The following is a 21,646-nucleotide window of genomic DNA, read 5'->3' as shown; positions in this document are numbered from 1 at the left end:
GGCTCGAAGAGTTTCTTTCTTTCAGGCGGGGTTTCAGGTTCACTTTGACTTAACCGTAAAAGGGACAGTAAGCAAGTAAGAGTTGAGCATAACCATTCGCTTCTGGAAAGGGAGAATGTACTGTTAGGGATTATTAGGAAGTTTTCTAAACTCTTTTGACGTCAACAGGAAACGATATAAAAAGTATTGCAAAATATACAGATACAAAGAAAGAAACACATAGGGCGGAGAATGATTTTCTGTTGGATAATGCAAGTGGGTGATCACTAAGGGTTATACCTACAACAAATCTGTGAAGAGATAGCATTTCCTTCATCCCCTCTAATGAAGGTTTAACAGCTTATCCTTCCGAAAACTATTTTCACCTTCCTTCCTTGGTATTTTCACAAAAAATATGCATTTCGAAATAAAGTCTAAAAGAGTAGGATGAATATCTTTGTAATGAAATTTACATGAAACTAAAAACACTTTAAATTTAAATTGATCATAAAATATACACTAATCTAGCTAATAACTTAAAAAGTAAAAATTCAACCATGGATTCAAAATATCTTAAAAATACATACCAAATAAAAATGTTTGTTAAAAACACAGCATACCATACCTCAAAACAGATCCACTTGCTCCCAGCTAAAACAAATACCTTTTAGGAAACTTTAGATAACATGTAATTTCGTATAAAATAATTCATCATTTCGATGATTGCTTCATTCATTTGTAAGCTGACCTCGTGCTACTTATGTACGATTGCAGCGCGGTTTCCAACATGCCCGCGCGACGTAATTCCTCTTCACGCGTGCGTTTCATTTCGTCCTCTTTAGCGCGAAGTAAATCTTGTAGACGGGTTTTTTCTGCTTCTTTTTCGGATTGCATATCTTTCATTTGGGAACGAATTTCTTGTATTTTGATGTCCTGTGAAGCTACTTTATCTTTCAGTTCAGCGTTAACTCTCCGCTCGCTGTCCACCTCTAATTTGACTCGATTATTTTCGTTGCGATATTCCAAGTCTCGCTGACTCATTAACTGTTGTAAATGTTCGCATTGCCGCTTGGACGCTTCGTGATCCTTCTGAGAAGAAGTAAGCTGTGTATGTGTTTCAGCGAGCTCTACCGAAACTTTGGATAGCTTAGCTTGTAGGTCGTCTTTTCCACGTAGTAACAAATCGATACGGTCTTCATACTGTTTGGATTTTGCTATCTCTTCTTGTTTCCATTTAGCACGCTGTGATAAACTTTCTTCCTCGAATCGCAATTTATCGGTCAGTATATTCGATTTCAATCGAGTAACTTCTTCGATCAGTCGCTCGTTATCACTACTAATCCTCAAGATCTTCTGGTCTGCATTTTTCATGAGGTGTTCATGCTGATGACGCAACTCTTCCTTATCCTGATGGCATCGATCACTCAAAACGCGTTTGTCTTCTAAAAACCGTTCTTCGCTCTTCTTCAGGGATTCTTTCAAGCGTGCCACTTCATCGAGAGCAACCTCCAGACGAACACTCATATCTTTCTTCTCCTTTGTGATGGTTTGTATGTCTTCAACTCGCCTCAACAACTCCGCTTGATATTGTGCTTTTTCGCGCGTGTTTTCCTCCGCCACAGCAAGTCTCTCAGAAACCATCGTTTCTTCTCGTAACTTTCCTTCCTTTCTCGTATTTTCCAGCTTATTACTCAACTCTTTCATAACGCTCTCTGAAGCTTTCAGCTCATCACTTTGTGAGTCAAAACATTCTTTCAATTTTCGATTCTCACTTTTTAGGTCTTCAATGGCCGCCCGCATGTGTTCCATTCGGTCACGCGCACTTTGAGAAACGTTTTCTTGTAGCTCCTTTTCCCGCTCTAACTGGTCAATCAAAGTGGAAACCTAAAAAAGAAGTATATATATACATGAAATATATGCATGATCAATATGCAGGTGTTTCTTGACATAGTGTCCTTCAAAATTTCATTGTAAATAGTGTCCTTCAGGGTCTCTCCCCCCCCCATACCTAGAATGAAAATTTTCCATCCCCACCCCCTCATTTTTCCCCACACTGCCTCCAAAAATTCTCTGTCCCCCCCCCTCAAGCATAAAAAGCTGTAATTTGATGAATTTAACGCTTATTGTTTTCCCTAAGGTAGTTCTAATTCAAGAATAAATGGAAAGGATGGTTGTTATTAAACCGTAATATTGCTGGTTGAAATAAATGAAAGGAAAACTAACATATGCTATACACCCAATTGAGTGATAGTAAAACCAGGCTGTTTTTCAATTTTGAATTGATTTTGGTGAGTCCCCCCATGCCTAGAATGAAAATTTTCCATTCCCCCCTCGTTTTCCCCCACACTAGCTTCAAAAAAAATTCTTTCCCCCTATACGTCCTTTTGACCTCAAAACCCATCCCCCCTTAATCCAGGGGGGAGGACACTATCTTGCCTTCAACATACGGACAAGTTTTACTTTATAGACTAACAAAGTGATCAGAAACCTAGGCTAAGGTGTTCCGAGTGCCGCTATAATATTCAATGAAAAAATTTCTTGAAAATGAATCGCGATTTGGCCAGATATATACAACATAAATTTTTCTGACATCAAAATAAGTGTGATAAAAATAAGTGTGATAAGACGATAAATAGAATTTCAATCGGGGTGAGGTTTGATTATCAAATTAGATTTTTTAGGCATGCTCTTTAACTTTAAGTCTAAAAAACTTAATAATAAACGAAAAATAACTCCACTTTATAAACTTATCGATAAAATTTTGTAACAAGTCATAGGTAAATTTATGCCAGAATTGGGGGTCAACCACGAAAATAAGTTCTTTAAAAACACCTTTTCCGTACCCTCAAATTTAGGCGCTTTGAAACATGGAAATTTTATAAACAATCACAGCCAATATCAATGATTCTTGTAAAGAAATGTGTAGTTTATTTGTTAAACGGAGGCTGTATTAAAAAATCTATGTCTGCGCAAAACAATGTACCTATTGTATGAAATCTCTTAAAAATGTTAGAGTCCAGGTTGGTAAAGAGAGGAAACAACAGAAATGCTCACGCAAGGATTTTGTGCTTTGGTTGGCAGCAAAACATCGCGTGCTGCATTTAGTGTGATTCTACTTATCACCAAGCAATTCGACAATTCGAAATATTTCACACGTTCATTTTTCGGACAAAGAGGGAAACACCTTAATTTGAAAAATCGGAAGACAAAAAAGTGCTGTTTTTTCGTGGGCATTGCTATAAATTTTTTTGTGTGAAAAAAAAACTAAGACCCCAAGGAGAATCTGCAATTTCCGGCATATTTTCGTAATTTTCAACCGGAAAAAAAATTTACTTGAAAATTGTACTCGGTCAAATTTTTGGCATTGCTGATACACATCTTTTTTTTTTTTTTTTTTTTTTTTTTTTTTCTTTATTGAAACAAAAACACGTGTACACTACGAACATATTACAAAACATTACTTAAACATAAAATATAGTCCCTCCCCCCGCTAGGAACTAACGTTATATCGCCAGAGGTACTAGACTATGTAAAAATAAATAAATAAGGAAATAAAGAAAAAATCTTGGAGAAGGAAGCTACAATTGTTAGGTAAAAGCCTAAAATAAAGCACCGCTAAACCTTCCAGTTTCGTTTAGAAATTCAACAACAGAACAAAGAATGATTTATTTAGATTTGAAGTCAAACTTTCATCCCCATATAATAAAAGCCGACAGAAAAAAGGAGGGTTAAGCGGCGGATGAAAAATAATGCCTATGGTCTGAAGTTTGTCGAACAAAGATTGTCTTGCATGGGAATATATAGAGCAGTGCAGAAGAAAGTGCTGAGTGTTTTCAACAGAGTTAGTTCGGCAACCACAGAAAGGGTCTAAAGTGTCGCGGAAGCCATGCTAAATTTATGCTCGTTGAGATGGCTGAAACGACCCGAAGTCGATTAAGAAAGATTACTCCTTGAATGTCCAGGAACATCAAAAACATGAGATTGCTTGGGTCTCAAAAATTCATAGATTGTTTTTGAAAGTTTTAATTGAAGGTAGATCTCGTATATTACCTCCCAGAACATTCCACTGAGATATGCAGTACGGAAAAAAAGTGTTACGGAAACGCTCAGTTCGTATATTAAGAGGATAATAGGATTTTTGTTCTAAGGCCACTGGTGCTGTAAGCCTTACTGGCAGGTAGTTACGTAAATACGAAGGGGCTAAATTGTTAATAATTCCATAGAAGAATGTCATTCTTCTAGCAAAGCGCCTGTCAGCAAGACTTTCAAGACCAAGTTCTGAATATAGTTTTTCTTGAGACGTTCCACGAAAACAGCCTGTTATAGCTAACAGCATTATATTGAATAGATTCAAGCCTCTGCACAAAGGTACATTTCCCGGGCGGTCATATACGATCTCACCATAATCAAGATAGGCCTAATGAAAGATTTATAAATGGTTAGTAGAGATCTCCTAGGCACATGCTTGCGAAGTCGGTTAATAAGACCAATTCCTTTATTGGCCTTTTTTATCTTCTTGTCTAGATGGCGATCAAAAGAAAGTTTTGAATCTAGGATTAGACCAAGATGTTTCTGGTACTCACTGGTCGCGATATTAGAATTATTAAAGGAGATTACTGGAGCATTAGGAGGAGTGAGTCTACAGGTAAAATAGACTTCAATGGCTTGCTTAGATGGGTCAGGGTTAAAAGACATCTTCCATTGATACACATCTTTGTAATTTGAGAGTAATATATAACACATATAATACGTATAATACATACACCACCTGTAATATGCTTATTTGCCTTAAACACGTGCGCTGAGAGCATGGAAAGCTATTTTCTACTGTCAATTCATATCCATTTATATTTCCTGCATCACATTGAGTATAAATATAATTCTTGATTAAAGTGACTTTAGAACCATTGTATTTTATAATGTGTTTTATTAAAAAGTGTCAATTCCAATGATAAAATGACAAAAGAAAGTGTCATTATTTTTCTAGCTCTATAAGCTATCTCTGATGCTAATCAAAAATTAACCCCTGTTTTGTGACATTTTTACAGTCAGCCACAACTTTGCTCATAGAGTGAAACCATTTTGTGGCTTACATTTGTAAATGCATCTGTTGTTAAGCTGAATAGTTCAGCTTGCCGTTGCAAAAAGAATGAAATTTTGTGGCTGACTCAAAATTGATCTATAGCTGTCTAAAATGTGAGTAAATTCTGTGGCTGACATGCCGAGTGGCTTACCCTACCTGCAATCTTTGAGAAGCTATTTCTCAACAATGGAATTAGATATGACATTAGTTCCTTCTGCAAGTTCTCAGAAAAGGTTTGGATTTCTCATATTCAATCCAAAAATGTGGCTTACATATTGTAATGAGAGAAATGTGGCTTACATCATAAAAGTGCTGTGATTTTTTTATTTCAATATTTTCTTTCACTTTGATTAGGAAAACCATCAATTTATGGCTGAATATCAAGGAAAAAAGTAAGATATAGTTGTTAAAAGTACATTTTGGTGGCTTACGGACTCGATAAGAAGCTCTATTAAAATGGATATAAATGCATTATAGATCTTTGACAAAGATTTTATTAAGATTTTCCAAGTAATGGATAGCCGAATGTTTATTTATTTATTGACACATTACATTTTGTATTAAATCGTGGCTTACTGCCCTTCCTGTGAGTAAAAAATGTGGCTTACAGCGGGGGAGATAATCAGAAATTATACAAGCTGGAAGTCCATTGACTATCAAGCCTTAAACTAGCCTTATATTTTGTAATTATAAATGCACATTATTGTGGCTTACAGATCCAAAAACATGACTGTAAAGCATTTATCAAACAATGTGATTCAGATCGATTTCAGTGGTGGTTTATGAAGCTAGAACAGTACCTAGTGTAACTTAATTTTGTCTGTCAGCCACAAAAATTGCTCATCTAATCATGAAAAGACTACTATTGATGGTTTCCTTTCAAATTTGATATAAAATACCAACCCTGCATTCTTAATGGATCAATTATCTGTATTGTCATGTTAACGGTATTATCTTGCATTTACCTCCAAGTAAGCCACATTTTGTGCTCAAATTACGACTTCACAACATTTTGAAAGTATTCTGGTGATTTTAAATTGGATTTTAGATCATTTTGAGTAGCTACAAATGTTTTGGAAGCGTATGGAGCAGGTTAAACGCTTAATTTCTGACAAAAATATCCCTTTAATGTAAGCCACAAAATAGAACGTTTAATATCATGTACATTTAATGCTTTTCGTAAAATTCAATCTTTCTACCATCGAGAAATGAAGGTTTCCTTTTTGTATCATCTCTAGTTTTGATGTGGCTTACATTCTAAAAAAATCGACATTTTTTGATTTGCAGCCACAATTTTGGCTCAATTAACAAATTTTTTTTTTCAATCATATCCTCGTCTTGAGTTCTATAAGCCTCTGAGATTTGAAGGCTAGATTCAAAATACCTGGGGAGTTATTTCAAAAAGTTGCTTTTGGCCATTTTTTCCAATGTCACACTATTTTTGATTAGCATCCTCTACGAATTTTTTGAGGCTAAGATGACTGTCAACTTATATCCTTTTATACAATAAGCATCACTTGCAGTATGATCAATATTTTTTGGGGAATTTGTTTGACAATCATTGTATTTAAAGATTTTGTCAATATTTTTACAAGAACGTGTCATCTTGTCAGCATTATGACAATGACATAACAGTACTAAGTATTTTGGCTTTGCTAGCCAGCAACTTACCATTTTCATGATCTTAAAGTCAATAATATGTTTGGTACTGGCTAATTTGAAATTTGTACTTTTGGGCTACATTAGTTTAAATTAGAAAGTTTTCGGTCGCCGTAAAGTTTTACGAACTCCCCAACTCGAAACTAGCAACTCCCCAACTCACCAACTAGAACATTACCTAGACTCGAAAAAACTAGATGAAATCTGCAAAAAAAAAAAAACGTTTCCGGCATTTTCGCCGAAAATAAAAATCGGCTAGCACATTTTGGGTAATTCCCATTTTAATCTTTTAATGACCGATCTTGGGGAAAGTTGAACAGACGAACGAGCGAACGGACAACGGTTAATTATAGGAGGTAGGGTCCAACAACCCCCACAAGATGGGATAAAAAATGATTTCCGAGAAAGCACCGATGTTTTGGGAAAACCATTGTGATAAACAAATTTTTTGGATTATATACGTTTTTTTATAAGGAACCTTAACTTGGTTCCGATCTGGAGTCCTTACTGTATTTCTTCAGGAGTCACTTATCGAGTGCTTATTACTTACCTCCAAATTTGGAATGATTGATGTTTTGTTAAACCATGAGTAAAAAATAGATGGAGTCAATGCCTTTTGTTTCTATTCTGATTTATGGAAGCAAACAGGTTTGGTTGCTTGGGAATAAGATGATTATTGGGTATCTCGTGGGAAGATAAGTTCATAAAAAACTAAAAAAGAGGTTGGATTTTTTAACACTCTATGTGAGATAAGAACTTTGTTGATAAAATAACAAAAAGGCAAAAAATTCTATATTTAAGGGACCCTCCATAAATCATCGATAAATTTCAAAAAGAATTCTATATTAAATAAGGTAACCTTTTAATTAATCTCCATCAGAATTTGAAAACCCCTCCATTTTAGACTAAAAGATTTATAATGAAAAATTTTCAATTGAAATGTGCTGAAACTCCAAATTAGCACTGTGTTCGCCCAAATACATCATATGAAATCATAGACTTTTGTACCTTATTGGAAAATTATTTTTGTATCGCGTTTGAACAAGAACTTTTTGCATAATAAGTTTATTTCAATCAGGATAACATTCTCACTTCTGTTCTTATAAATTTACATTTTGGATTTTTTTGCTTCCAATGATGGTACATCAAAGAAAAGCCGCTTTGAATATAAAATTTATAAAAGATTTTAACGATCATTTAGGTCATTACCGAGACGTTTTCTCTCCATCTATATCTTTATTACCTCCATGGTTAAACAATTGACTACAGTACAGTAAAGTTTTCAATTTACACTTGAAATCTTTATCGAACGTGGTTTCACTTGAAATCTTTATTGAACGTTGTTTCATCAACTTTTCGTTTTCCTTATTCTTGACTTTTCGCCTCAAGTTTCGTAAACGTGTTCATTATAAAAATAAATAGATTTTAACCAAACCTCCCTTTTTTCATCGAAGTGAAAATACCAAAAAAAGTGATATTATAGAAAAAGTATGGTGTATTTTGGAGCTACCATTTATTAGGTATTTTATATGAATTGGTACCCAACTAAAATCTGCAACTTAATTAACTTTTCATGAAATAGCTCTTTCTTATACTAAAAAGCGTTCAATGAATGTTTTCCGTCAATATTTAATCATCATCTTTTGTTAGCTTTCGTAAGTTTACTATCTGTTACTAAGTTTTTTTGTACCGTTTTTTTTATAAGACGTCAAAATTTTCGAACCTTGGATGTCTTATTTTTTGGGATTTGGTGCTTAAAATGTTTTAAAATGTTCTTATTTTCAGCATTTTTTGAGCATTTTGATGTTAATTTCTTAAGAAATTGTATGTTTTTAAGTCTCCAAAGCATTAGTATGTTCTTAGAATGTTCTTAGATTTTTGGGCCTCGAAGCCTTATGTTCTTATATAGTTTGTTCTAATAAAAAAACGTGTATTCTTATTATTTTGGACCATTTAGGCCTCAAGTTCCTTATAAAAAGACGTGTGGTATAAAAAGGGAAAGTATCGACTGTAAAGATGTGAAGAGTAAATGATTTAATAAAAACAAAAATAATTTCTTTTTTTGAATACAAAACATAACTATACATGTTTACAAAAGTGTTAGTAGCAAAAATACAAAAGTAGCAAATATAAAAATGTTTGACTGTGTACAGTATATATAACAGAATTATCAAAAAGTGTAAAAAATACAAATTATGACCTTGACTGTCATTAAAGCCAGACGAAAAAATAAACTCAAAGCAAAACTGGAATTTAAAATAATGCTCTCTTCTGCTTTCGGTTTCTAAAAAGTTTCATTAAAACAAAATCCAAACTATGAAGAAATAGGAGATCTCCCCTCCAGACCTCCAAGGGCGTGGTGGGTAAAACGAAAAACAAAAACTTCAAAGGACCTAAAAGGGAGTGGCAAAAAATAGAATAAAATCTTCAATATTGAACAAAAATTATCATACAGCCAGCGTCTGAAGTGAAAAAACTGCTTTTAGAAAATCTGCTTTTAGAGTCATTCTTTCAAAAGTTCATTGTATCTTCGGAGAGCACCAAGGCATAATCACGAAGCCTCGTGTAGAAACGTGTAGGAACGAATTATTTACCATTCGTCCAGTGTAACCATGTGAGGCCATTCCATTCGTCCCATCTTAAACACTTTCACCACGAAATCGTACATGTCAATGCATCCAGTAATGTTGAGCGGCATAATCTTGAATTTACCATCTTTGACTCCTAAGATGTGAGTGTTCTTGATGAAGCAGATCTCCGACATGGTCGGGTACGTGTTGACTTTTAACTTCTTTTTGCTTTCGTGGGTTTTGCATTGAGGAGGTCCCATATGGTGGTCGAACGGATTCTCCCAATGGAAAGGATGAATGGGCATTTTGCGAAGTTCCGTACACACTGGACAGAACCATGTCATCAGGATAAATATTGTGAAACATCTGACAATGGCTGCAAAATGAGTAGATTCCATCTTCAGATCGTACGAGCAGTAAAGGTTCTTCTCTCTTCTTGTGGATCTTTGCTCTTCAAAGTTTGCAGTGTAATAAACACAACTGAAAATCTTCTCGCCTTTTTATTTACAATTTATGTCACGTGCGCGAGGCGCCACCTATTCAATATCTCATCTATTGTTACGATATTAAATTTTTTCGCGCCATTTTTCAATGACGTCACACAAGTCTGATACAAAGAAAAGCAAATGGATTTTTGTAATCAAGACATTCTATTTGAGTGGCGTCATTGATTTAAAGGGACCTTTTCTTTTGGAGTCGAAAGTGGGCCGAAAGAATAACTCGAGGCGCCACCATTCAATCTCATCTATTGTTACATATTAAATTTTTTCGCGCCATTTTTCAATGACGTCACACAAGTCTGATACAAAGAAAAGCAAATGGATTTTTGTAATCAAGACATTCTATTTTGAGTGGCGTCATTGATTTAAAGGGACCTTTCTTCTTTTGGAGTCGAAAGTGGAGTCGAAAGAATAACAGGTGGCGGCTAAATTTAAAGGAATGGTTCGGTAAAAATTTGACTCCTCATTTTTTAATTTTATTGGTTTTAATTAATCAGGGATACTTGATTTGACTAGAAGAATGATTTTTATTTAATGTAGTTAAATTCTTTTGTTTACAGAAAGCCCCTTTTTAAAAAGCAACTTTGTGTATGCGACGTCACGGAGGCTGTTCAGAGAAAATTGAGAAAAAAGAGAAACACAAAAGTGTACATATTTCATACGAGATCGAGTTAGTTTTATCTCAATTTTACAGTTAGTATGGACTGTTTTCCAAGTAAAGTTGATGTAGGATTCAAACACTTGATATTTACTTTTCTTCCCACCATACACCCCTTTCTCACAGAACCACTGGGACCCCTTCCCACTGAAAAAATTGGCCAGAATATCGTCCCAGTGGAAAATCATCTCTCAATTTTTGTCCACACTGAAGATAATCAAAGAATTCTTTGAGATAATAAAATAAACCAATCCTTGCTGCAAAATGTTATGCTATTTTTCCAATTCCCACTGAATTTTCTGACTTGAAAACAAAAGAATTGAAATCCCCAGCCATAAAAACTATAGAAATATCAATCCTCATCGAGTTTAAGTCCGTTATTTATCCATCCCCACTGGTTGAAAAATCCCATCGTGTGAGAAGGGGTGTCACCATGCCTTGGAGCAATGAACTGTACTAACAACTCACGTAACAGGAAAAGTGAAAGTATCTTTGTACAAGCGACCTAAGGACGAAACACCCAAACGGAATCAATGATACTGAAACTTGGGATGTTAATCCAATGCAAACTGGAAAATTAACTTATTAATGCATTGCACTAACGAATGAATTGACAGACCCATCAATCAAAAAAAATGTTTCACCCTAGTTTTTTTTCACCTTCCTTTATCCTTCAGGGTTGGGGTACGTACTTCGCGTCTTGAAAGCACGATGTCATGATGGGAGAACTCAGCGATTGTTTTTTTTCAATCTCTTGAAAACCCACTATGAACAGTGCCTGTATGCTGCATATCTTAGGGATCTATTCTATGGCGCGCCAAAGCGGAAATAAATACTATCTTTTTAAAACAATAATATCTTCGTTTAAAACATACTATCTTTTTAAAACAATACTATCTTCGTTTAAAACATACTATCTTTTTTTTAAAACATACTATCTTCGTTTAAAACATATTACTTTTTTTTTTAAAACTATTTTCATTTAAAATAGTATCTTTAAAAAATAATACTATTTTTACTATCTTTCATACTATCTTTTTAAAACAATACTATCTTTGTTGTAAACATACTATCTTCGTTTAAAAAATACTATCTTTTAAAAAAATACTATCTTTTTTCGAATATAGGTTGCCTCGATTATTCAAATTTGTGTAATTTTCATTTTGAGGGGCGTGTAATGGGCGTTGGTTTTTCGAGTTTATTTTATATCCCCCCCCCCACATGCAGGACCAACATAACAAGATGGCTTCCGGCTCCCTACAAGATCTGACCTGACTGACAGTAAAATGGCTACTCGTGGCAGACCATTGAAAGATATCAACAAAGACCAAGTCCTTGCACTAAAAACAATAGGGTTCAAATGGAAGGAAATAGCTGATCTTATTGGAGTCTCGGATAGGACACTTAGAACGCGAAGAAAGGAATTTACTCAAGAAATTTTAACATATGATGTAATTAACGACTATTGAACTTTTTCCCTGCTCCCAAAGCCCAAAAGGCAATTGTGTGTATGGACCCTTAGCAAGCATGGTCCCGCCGTCCCACCATGCGCGGGTCATGCATGCAAACTTTAAAATGAGCGAGGCAAGACGTGCCAACCTCGTTTCCAGACTGTTTTCGAAAAGATAGTATGTTTTAAAAAAGATAGTATCGTTTTAAAATAGATAGTATTGTTTAAAATAAGATAGTATCATTACAAAAGTTAGTATGTTTTTAAACGAAGATAGTATGTTTTAAACGAGAATAGTATTTTTTCAAACGGAAATAGTATTTTTTCAACGAAAATAGTATTTTTTGAACGAAAATAGTATGTTTTAATCGAAAATAGTATTTTTTAAAAAAGATAGTATGTTTTAAACGAAGATAGTATTGTTTTAAAGAGATAGTATTTATTTCCGCTTTGGCGCGCCATACTATTCGACGGTATCTTTTCCAAATGATCTCTTTTTGTCTCGTGAAGCCCAGTCAGCGCATTCCCCAAAATGTCCTCGTCAAGGCACATTTTTGGGAATTGTTGCCTATCAATAATGCACTGAAAATCTCCCTGATCAAATTTTTCATTGAAACAATCAATTTCTCTTTATTTGATTTGGCAGCACTCAGACTCACACCAATCTAAACTCCCACTTCTACCTTTAGAACAAGTTTCATAGTCACTTTTGTCTTTGGATGAAGAAGTGTCACTCGATACTTCTCGTTCAGGCTCATAGAGATAGGGATTAAATTCCTTCAGCTTGTTAATGAGGGGATCCATACCTCTCTTACTTACTTTATCGGCCTCCATCCTCTCTCTCTCTCAGAATCATTCTCTCACTCAGAATCTGCCTCGTTTCCACTGATATATCATATTCTTCGTAGGTTGAATATATCGCTTTCCAAGTTAGAATAAATTTACCCAAGTATTCAAAAAGATTATAGTACAAATTTATCATAATTAACCCCTCCTTACTTCAGTTTCTAGCAGAAATAACCACTTTTCTACCCAGAAAAAGGTTTATAATTCACTTCAGTAAACACAGCTACAGTTTTTAACAGCCTCTGTGACGTAAGTAAAAGGTCTCGTTTAAAAGGCATACAAAAGTGAGTGGCGTTTTAAAGGAAACGAATGATCAATTATATCTCTGTGTGTCTTTTTAAAAGGAGAATCCGATAGGACAGATAATAAAAAAATTAAATTTTTACCGAACCATTCCTTTAAAGAAAGAAATATCCCTTGCACGTTTTTTATAAGAATATTTATGCTGAAATTGGCCAAAAAATTAAGAATATGCTAGGAATGTCACAATCATGGAATTTGGCAACTGAACCTAAGAATACCAGTTTTATAGAGAATTTTACCATCAAATTGCCAATTATTCCCAAGCCATGATAAAAGTTCCACATAAATGCCAAATCTTCACCTGAGATATGTACACTCTTTTTTTTATAAGAATGGTGCAAATCCATTTTATCATGGACATTCTTAGCTTTTTTGGGAAAATCATCCTAAAATATTCTTACAGCGTTCTTAGGTTAGGATCCTAATTCATACTAAGTGTTAACTTAGTAGATACGTCTCAAGCAAAAAATGGCACTTTTGTAAAAGGAAAAAGGAGTGAGCCCAGGCAGGGATATGTTATAGCGGAGCTGGATGAAGGACGAGAATTCCTTAGCGGATTGCTTCTTTGTCTTTTCTATTGTAAACTGTTCATAATAAAAATCCATCTCTGTCCCCTTGAGTGTTCTGTTTTTATAAGAAAAATGAAGCAGACAAAGTATTTATGCAGTACGTTTGCACATATTTTGCTATGATGTTCCCGCTTTATATCAAAATAATATTTGTAGAAGATACCCCAAAAGCTTCCTTGTAAATGAAATCTATTTTTATCAGCGTGTGTTATGAATTTGAGAAGCTTTCATGATTTCTCTTTAAAAATTTCGGATGTAAATATTTTGACAAATACACGTTTTTTTTTATTAGAACACCTAAAATTTGGCTGAGCCTGGATGTGCTTATTTTTTGTTAGCAATTTTCAGCCTAAAATGTTCTTAAATGCGTTCTTATTTTTTCAGACTACTCTAAATCGACAATATGATACAAAATAAAGAGCACTTAAATTTGGCAAAATTTGGACAATATTTGACTCTCGAGTTTTGAAGATCCACCCCTAAAATCGGTTAAAACTGCTTAAAAAGAAGAAAAAATGTAGTTTCTTGTCATTTTTTTCCAAACTGAGACTGGGCATGTTCTTAAGATGTTCTTAATTTTTCGACGAATTTCAGCCTATATGTTCTTATAAACTAGGTTCTAATAAAAAAAAAACGTGTATTGTTTCAATTGACTTGAAATTTTTTCCATAATCAGACGTACCGACTTGCTATCTGAAAATATCAGTTAGAAAGTGAGGCACCCCGCGGTGTAGTACTATTTATAATCTTAGAGAAGTAACTTCTTATAACTTCACTAATGAAAACAATGTTTTTCATTTATTTAAATTGTCGTTCACCAATGTTTTACAGACCCTCTTGATAATCAAAAGTTTTTAATCGTGAAAGATAAATGGAGCAGCGGAATCATTGGCTAAGAGGAAATCCAAATTTTACGAGTTTGTAATTAAAAAAGTTGAATTTCATATCAAATTTTAATGTCAGGGACAGAGATAGAACAAGGCTTTTTCAAATGTGCGTTATCCAGCTCCGCTGTAACATATCCCTGGCCCAGGTGAGCCTAACTTGGGGATAATTGATAATTCATAATTGGAAATGCTCTTAAAATGGCATTCTTAGCTTTTGTAGCAGAATTCAATGATAGTGATATTCTTAGCATATTCTTAGTTTTTTGGCCATTTTCATCATAGACATTTTTATAAAAAAAGCGTGTATTACACGCTAGATTTGGATCCAGATAATTTTGCCTAAAAAGTTAATAATATTCATGATAAATTGGAAAAAACTATTCTTATAAAAAAGCGTGTACACGTTTCTTTTAGAACAATCCAGGCTGAAGATTTCAAAAAGGTCAAATGGATAAAGTATATTTTATTAGGAACATTTTATTCTAAAAATTATTTTGAAAAAAACAGCCAAATTTCTCATACCAAAAGTGTGTAATTCAAGGTTACATAATCTCATGTCATAATTTTTTGTTCTTTTACAGTAATTTGACCTCGACTAGAGTCTACTTCTGACCGAACTTTGCTTCCGAAAAAAGTTATTTGATGGCAGAGAGTCAAGTGAGAAACAACATTAGGAGTTATTGCCATTTTGAAATTATTCACGTTCGTTTCCAAAAATTCCCTGAAAACATTTAACAGCAACACCAACAATTACTTAAAAATTTAATTCAAAACAACAAAGTTCTGTGAAATACAATACTTTATACAAATTTGGCATTTTTGTTAAACCTCTTAGATGTCTTAGCATTGCTGGGGAATAATTGGGACAAGCTGGAGTTTTTACAAGCTCTTATTTGATTTGGTTGGTCGTTAAGATGTAATAAAAGAATCTTATTACTTTTACTAAAGAACGCGTCATCTCTATCACTTTAAATGACCAATTAGTGAAGTATATTGTAAAAACTCCAAGGCATCTCGAATAATTGGCAATTCAATGGTAAAATGCTCTAAGAAAGGAATTCTTAGGTTCAGTTGCAAAATTCCATGATGGTGGTATTCTTAACATAAATAATTCTAAATTTTTCGGCCAATTTCATCATAAATATTTTTATAAAGTATATTCATATGAAAAACAGCGTGTAACTCTGATTTTCTGAAAAAATTGCTAATACCACTTAAAAAGGTACTACCACCACTTTTTCAGTACCTAATACTAACTTTTTTTAAGGAAAAGAGGGACCCCCACCCACCCCCTGTTTAGAAGCCGATTACCAAGAAAGATATGGCTACATAACCATGGAAAAATGTCTGGTAGTACTTCGAGGTCAATTTTACCTCGCAAAACTTGGATGAGCTCAAAATATGGAGAGCTTTTTACGACAATGCGTTTTTCAAAATTAGAAAATCAGAAAATCAAAAAAATAAATATTTCCAACAAACTTGGAGAAATTTCCATTCTGATTTGCCAAAATTGATAAATTTTCGACCATTTCACTCACCAAATACCAAAATTCAGTACCATGTCCCCTTCTCAAATGTAGTACCGGGTGCTAAGATTTGAAATTAGACAGCGCCTATTGGTCACAGACTATGGGTCAGTAACCGCCTGGCGCGATAAAAAGCAGGTTACATTATAAACAATAAGCTTGCTTCTCTCGCGTAACTTTTTGACGACTTTTCCCTACAAGAGGGCTTCAAAACCGTTCTTTCTTCGATAAGCCTCTCCATTTCTGGTCTTAGGGGCTCAAGATTATCATTTATAAATTCGGTAGGAGCTATAAGCAAACACATTCTTACCGAGAAAGGAGAACTGTCGTATTTTTTATGTCGTAAACGGCTGTCGTGTTTTTTTTATGTCGTAAACGGCTGTCGTGTTTTTTTATGTCGTAAACGGTACATAGACATTTAGCACCCAATCATTCAGTTTAAACGTAAAAGGGAAGGTCTAAAAAGGCCTAGACTAGTAAACTAGTCGTTGAAAACAGACCCATATACAAAAAATTCAAGCTCCAAATAAAAAGAATCGAAGAGGCGAGGTTGCATGTCTTTTCTGAATTTCAACGACTAGAAGCTTCTTCCCTCAAAAAACGTTGTTTAATTCAGTTTTCTTAAGGTTGTCACTGCAGTTGTTTAGATTGACCCATAAAATCCAATCCCATTTATCTTATGGGTGCTTCACCGAGGCGATTGACAAAATTCCAACGAGTATTGTTTGTTAGGTCTGTTAAACCTAGCTGCTGACATATATTTTAGCGCGCAGGGTAAATTCTTTTCATACTGCGGGGTGTCACGTATTTTGCAAACCAAAATTGCCCAATTTGCCTAAATTAGCCCTAGGTTACTGTAGAGTCTGTTAAATTGCGCGCCCTGCGCGCCTTCGCTCCCAGCGCACCTTCGCTCCGTGCGCGCCCTAATCTTTTTTGCGCGCCTTTGCGCGCCTCCTAATTTTTGCGCGCGCCCTTATTTTTAGCGTCTTGAAAAGTTTCTAAATGCCTGTATAATTTATTGCAAACCCGTTGCAAATGCAAAGAACCAGACACATAGTCTGAATCGCAGACCTCTATAGATATACTTCCTATATAAAAGAAACTTTTTTCGCTAAAGGATGAGCAGAAGCCTACCACACACAATGCTTTTTTTTGGTTATTTGATGTGCTAAATTCTCATTTAAAAAATTTAAACGAAATTACAATAATGGTTGGGTATGCAGGAGCCGGAGGGCAAAGCCTTCCTGCCAGCCCCATTTTCGATTTGAAATCTTCATTTTAGCTTAAGTTGATGGAAATTTTCACTTTCAAAATCAAGACAAGAAAGTTGTAAATTTGGTCTTTTTGGAGAGATTTTGGCCATTGAAGTAAAAAAATGTCAAGGTTTTCCAGAAATTCACTTTTTTGAGGTTTTCAATCAAAAGATTTCTTCTGATGAAATTTTACAAAATAAATAACAAAAAAAATCTCCTATGTAGTATTCTACCGTTACAAAACCGATTTTCATAAATAGTATCCTCTTGCTTCTGCATACCCAACTATTATTGTAATTTTGTTTGAAATTTTTAAATGAAAATTTAGCACATTACTTCCAATAATTTGGAGAAAAGTCAAAATTTATCCCAAAAAGTATGTCCTATTTTTTCCATTCAAATAACCAAGAAAAAGCATTGTGTGTGTCTATGTGTGTCTGGTTCTTTGCATTTGCAACGGGTTTGCAACAAATTATACAGGCATTTAGAAACTTTTCAAGACACATACGTAAATAAAAAACGCGTAAAAGATTATAAGGCGCGCAAAGGAGCGAAGGAGCGAAGGCGCACAAGGAGCACCATATTTTAGACTAATTATTGGTAATTCTGAAGAAAGTGACATTTGCATAAAAAACTGAAGATTTCAAATCGAAAGCTCCAGAAGTTCTTGACTTCTGGCAGGTGGTCAACGTGTATTTTAAAGACCACTTTTATTTGATCAAATTATTTGAAGAATATTGCACCGATCAAAACTCAAGAGTACTTGAAAGAAGAAGAGAGAGAGGGAATGGCATAGCAAACCTGCATGGATTTTTCCAGTTGTAGTTGATCGATTTCTTGTCTCATGGATTGTGTTTTGGCGTGATGTTCTTCGTAAATGGAGTGATAGTCCACGTTCCGCTTCACTGATGTGGCGATCGCTTTCATCGTATCTGATGGAATGTTGTTACCTGAGGTGAGAGAACGGATAATAAAAGTACTTTCCAGGGAGTATCAAAGAAGCGTCCAGAGCTGGTGGGGACTTTGACCAATGGCTTCAGACGCTGGCGCTCTGGGAGCAAACCGTCAAACATGGTTCTTCAAACATTTGAGGTTTTTATGTTTGATAGTTTGCGCGGACTCTTCAAACATTTTTTTAGCAATGTGGCGTCTTCTTTTATAACGTCAGTTTTGGTTTGGAATGGAAAACGTCAATAGAACGACCTCATTTGTTTGAAGAAATTATGAACTTGCTCAAACATTGATTGTTTCAAACATTTTTGGAGATTTTTTTGTCGAAATGATACGAATTTTGACCCCGCAAACCGTCCAACATCGATTTCAAACATGAAACGTCGCGATGTTTGAAGAACAATGTTTGACGGTTTGCTCCCAGCTTAACCGTCAAACATGGTTCTTCAAACATTTGAAGTTTTTATGTTTGATAGTTTGCGCGGACTCTTCAAACATTTTTTTAGCAGTGTGACGTCTTCTTTTATAACGTCAGTTTTGGACTGGTCCCCACTTCTTCTGATGTTCTGTTCAGTTCATAGATAGCAGAGCCGTCTGCCACAGACGATGAATCAAAAGATTGTCTAAAATTCCTAGATTACTGGGCACGCAAAATATCGGCTCTATAATTCTTTACAAATATACGACCACACCCGAGATACTAAAGAAGTGATCGAATCCACACTGACTTCTTTGTGTTGTCGGTAAAAAAAGCTGAGAGGTTTGCGAAGGACAGGGGTGCGTGGACGAGACTCCTCATACCATCATATGTGATTGCTCAATTTTTCCGGTCCTGTACTGGTCGGTCTGGACCAAGGAGCTTGCCACATATACTGCCCTACCCGAATAAAAAACCAAAGCCCAAATCGGCATTCCTTTTCTAATTTGGGGTGTGTACAAATATTTTTGTGAAGGTCTTCGCATAAAACAATAAATCAAATCTGTCTCGCCTAAAGAACGTATTGATAGTATCATTCTGTCTTGTGTGAAGTATTAAGAAGCAAAATTTACCTGCTAACTCCAACGAAACGACATATTTATTATGAGTCATAGCGTTTAAAAAAGCACGCCCTCCCGCCATTCCGATATTGTTCCAGCGTAAGTCCAGCACTCGCAACTGTTTGTTCCGCTTGAGGGCGTTCGCTATCTCTTCACCACCATGATGGGAGATTTGATTATTACTCAAGTCCAATACGCGTAAGGTTGTGTTCAAGGCTAAACCTTCGGCAATGGCTGTCAAGCCTGTATCCCACATCCCTAGGCTGTTCCATTCCAAGAACAACTCAGTGATGGAGGTCCGTTTCAACAGCTTTCCGACCAGCTCTGCACCACTAGCTCGCAGATTATTACCCTTTAAGTCCAAGATTTTCAACGTTTTATTGAATGTGAAAGCATTGAGAATAATTTTGCAGCTTTCTTCTGATAGCAAGCAGTCAGTGAAATGATATTGTTCGATGTAATTGTCCGTAGCGAAACATTTGGATAAGACGTTACTGTCTGTAGGTGAGAGGTTACAACCAGCCAAGTTCAAGATGAAGGTTCCTTCTTGTGACTTGCAGCGTTTGTTGCTCTCTCTGATGGCGTGAAGGATAGCATCGTTGGGATGTGTGTTCTGTTGTTGACACGTTTGGATATATTTGTTCTTAAACGCATCCATTCCATTGAAAGCTTTCTCTTTATTGTTTTATTTAATCACGTTATTATGTCATTATCTGTAGAAAAAGACAAACATTTTAATCATACAAAATGCGATATCAGCGAAAGTATGAGAGTTAAAGGCCGGTCTCCACTTGCGCGCGCTGCAATCGCACTATTTGGCTTGCTTGGAAAAAGGATTACGTCATAAAAATGTAGCGCGCGCTCGAAAAAAAGTTGAGCACATTTCAACTTTTTCCGACCGTTACGTCAGATCGCGCCAATGGAATTGCTTCATTTTACTTTTGACTAATAGCGTGAGAGCATTCCTCGAAAAAGTGCGATGGAAGCGCGCGCAAGTGAAGACCGGCCTTAACGTCATGCTTACTTCAATTGGTCTCTCACTCAGTGAAACTATAACATTTTCATTGGGTGAGCACCATATTTGTCTTTTAGATAGATAGATATGAGCCCTCCGAATGCATTCGGGATGGGTCCTACCCACAAAGGAGTAGGAATCACGGCACTGACATACACTGCAATTTGACAGACGCGAGCTGCCAAGCCATGGCGTATACCATGACACTCGAACGACACTGGGAGAGCGATGATCACGCGAGGCCGAACCTTATGAGTGCCACGGCACGTCACAATGTCTGTCTAATCTACCCACACTCTTGTATCAGAGTAATGGTACCCAATTCCCCTCACATGGCATGGGTTGACCCGGGCAAAGGTAAATTCACTTGCCAAGTGAATCGTAGAGACACGGTGGGTTTCGATCTCGGGCCTCCCAGGCGGGAGTCAAGGATGATAACCACTATACCACTACGCCTTTTTTGTCTTTTAAGGAGAAGAAAATATATGGTGAAAGAATTGAGAAATGATACTAGCATTCGAGCCTCAACAGACTCTTATCTCAGCTCTTATTCTCAGTGACAAAAGGCCTCGTTTTGCTCTAAAAGCCTCCCCCGTTTATTAGACTGACCCGTAAGTAAGTATTTGGACTTTTGAGATTACGACACAGCCTGTCTCTAATTGAATTGAATATCGAAATATTTAATAAGTCGGCATCAGACATCAAACAAGAAAAGAGAAAAATTTTGACACTAAGACTTGCTGTAGCCTGTACCACACCACCACAGTCACGGGCGTTTTTTATATTTTGGAATAAACTTGCCGTAGGTCGGTCTGTTACGGCCAGCGAGATTCTGTGTCTCCCACTTTTCTGGGACAAAACCCTAAAAACTCAAGCGTGGGAGTGCTCTTTATAAAATTGAAAGATACCATTGCATTGAAGCGTTAAATAAAGTAACGTCACTTTAGTTGAGCTAGATTGAATGCTAAAAATAGCTACGCTCCACCGCAGAGACATTCAGAATTTTGTGGAAAAAAGTGAGACACGGAATGTTGACTAACCGTAACAGACCGAAATTCTCTTTTTCTTTTCAGTCAGAGAAGAAGAGTTTGATACAGGCTAAGACTTGCTGTAGCAGCACTTATTTGCACCTGCTTTCCGGAAAGCGATCATTCACAACTGTATAATGGGCTACTATCGATTTGATAATAAAATTGAAAATGATAAAAACCTTTTCGCATTTATTCTATTTTAAAGATAGGTAGAAAGGATAGAAAAGTTGATTTTTCATTTTTTAGGACACTGACATTAAATGACTTGGTATCACTTCTCAGAAGATGATCTATTTTGAGGCTTATCAGGGAAAGTTTTGATTGCAAA

General features: G+C 35.6%; 1 protein-coding gene across 1 annotated transcript; it reads right to left on the bottom strand.

Moving 5' to 3' along the window:
- Window positions 1-414: 414 nt before the first annotated feature.
- Window positions 415-19,987, bottom strand: LOC136816888 (leucine-rich repeat-containing protein 45-like). The gene is made up of 3 exons (XM_067073221.1): window positions 19,285-19,987; window positions 18,085-18,233; window positions 415-1,863 (listed from the first exon to the last, which is right to left on the bottom strand). The coding sequence occupies exons 1-3, from the start codon at window positions 19,928-19,930 to the stop codon at window positions 712-714; spliced, it is 1,947 nt and encodes a 648-aa protein (XP_066929322.1). The 5' UTR covers window positions 19,931-19,987; the 3' UTR covers window positions 415-711.
- Between the last annotated feature and the right edge of the window lie 1,659 nt (window positions 19,988-21,646).

Source organism: Clytia hemisphaerica, unplaced genomic scaffold (assembly GCF_902728285.1).
Source record: "Clytia hemisphaerica strain Z4C2 unplaced genomic scaffold, Clytia hemisphaerica genome assembly, whole genome shotgun sequence".
In the NCBI taxonomy this organism is placed as follows: domain Eukaryota; kingdom Metazoa; phylum Cnidaria; class Hydrozoa; order Leptothecata; family Clytiidae; genus Clytia; species Clytia hemisphaerica.
Note: the sequence above shows the minus strand (reverse complement) of the source record. Positions and strands in the feature narration are given on the sequence as shown.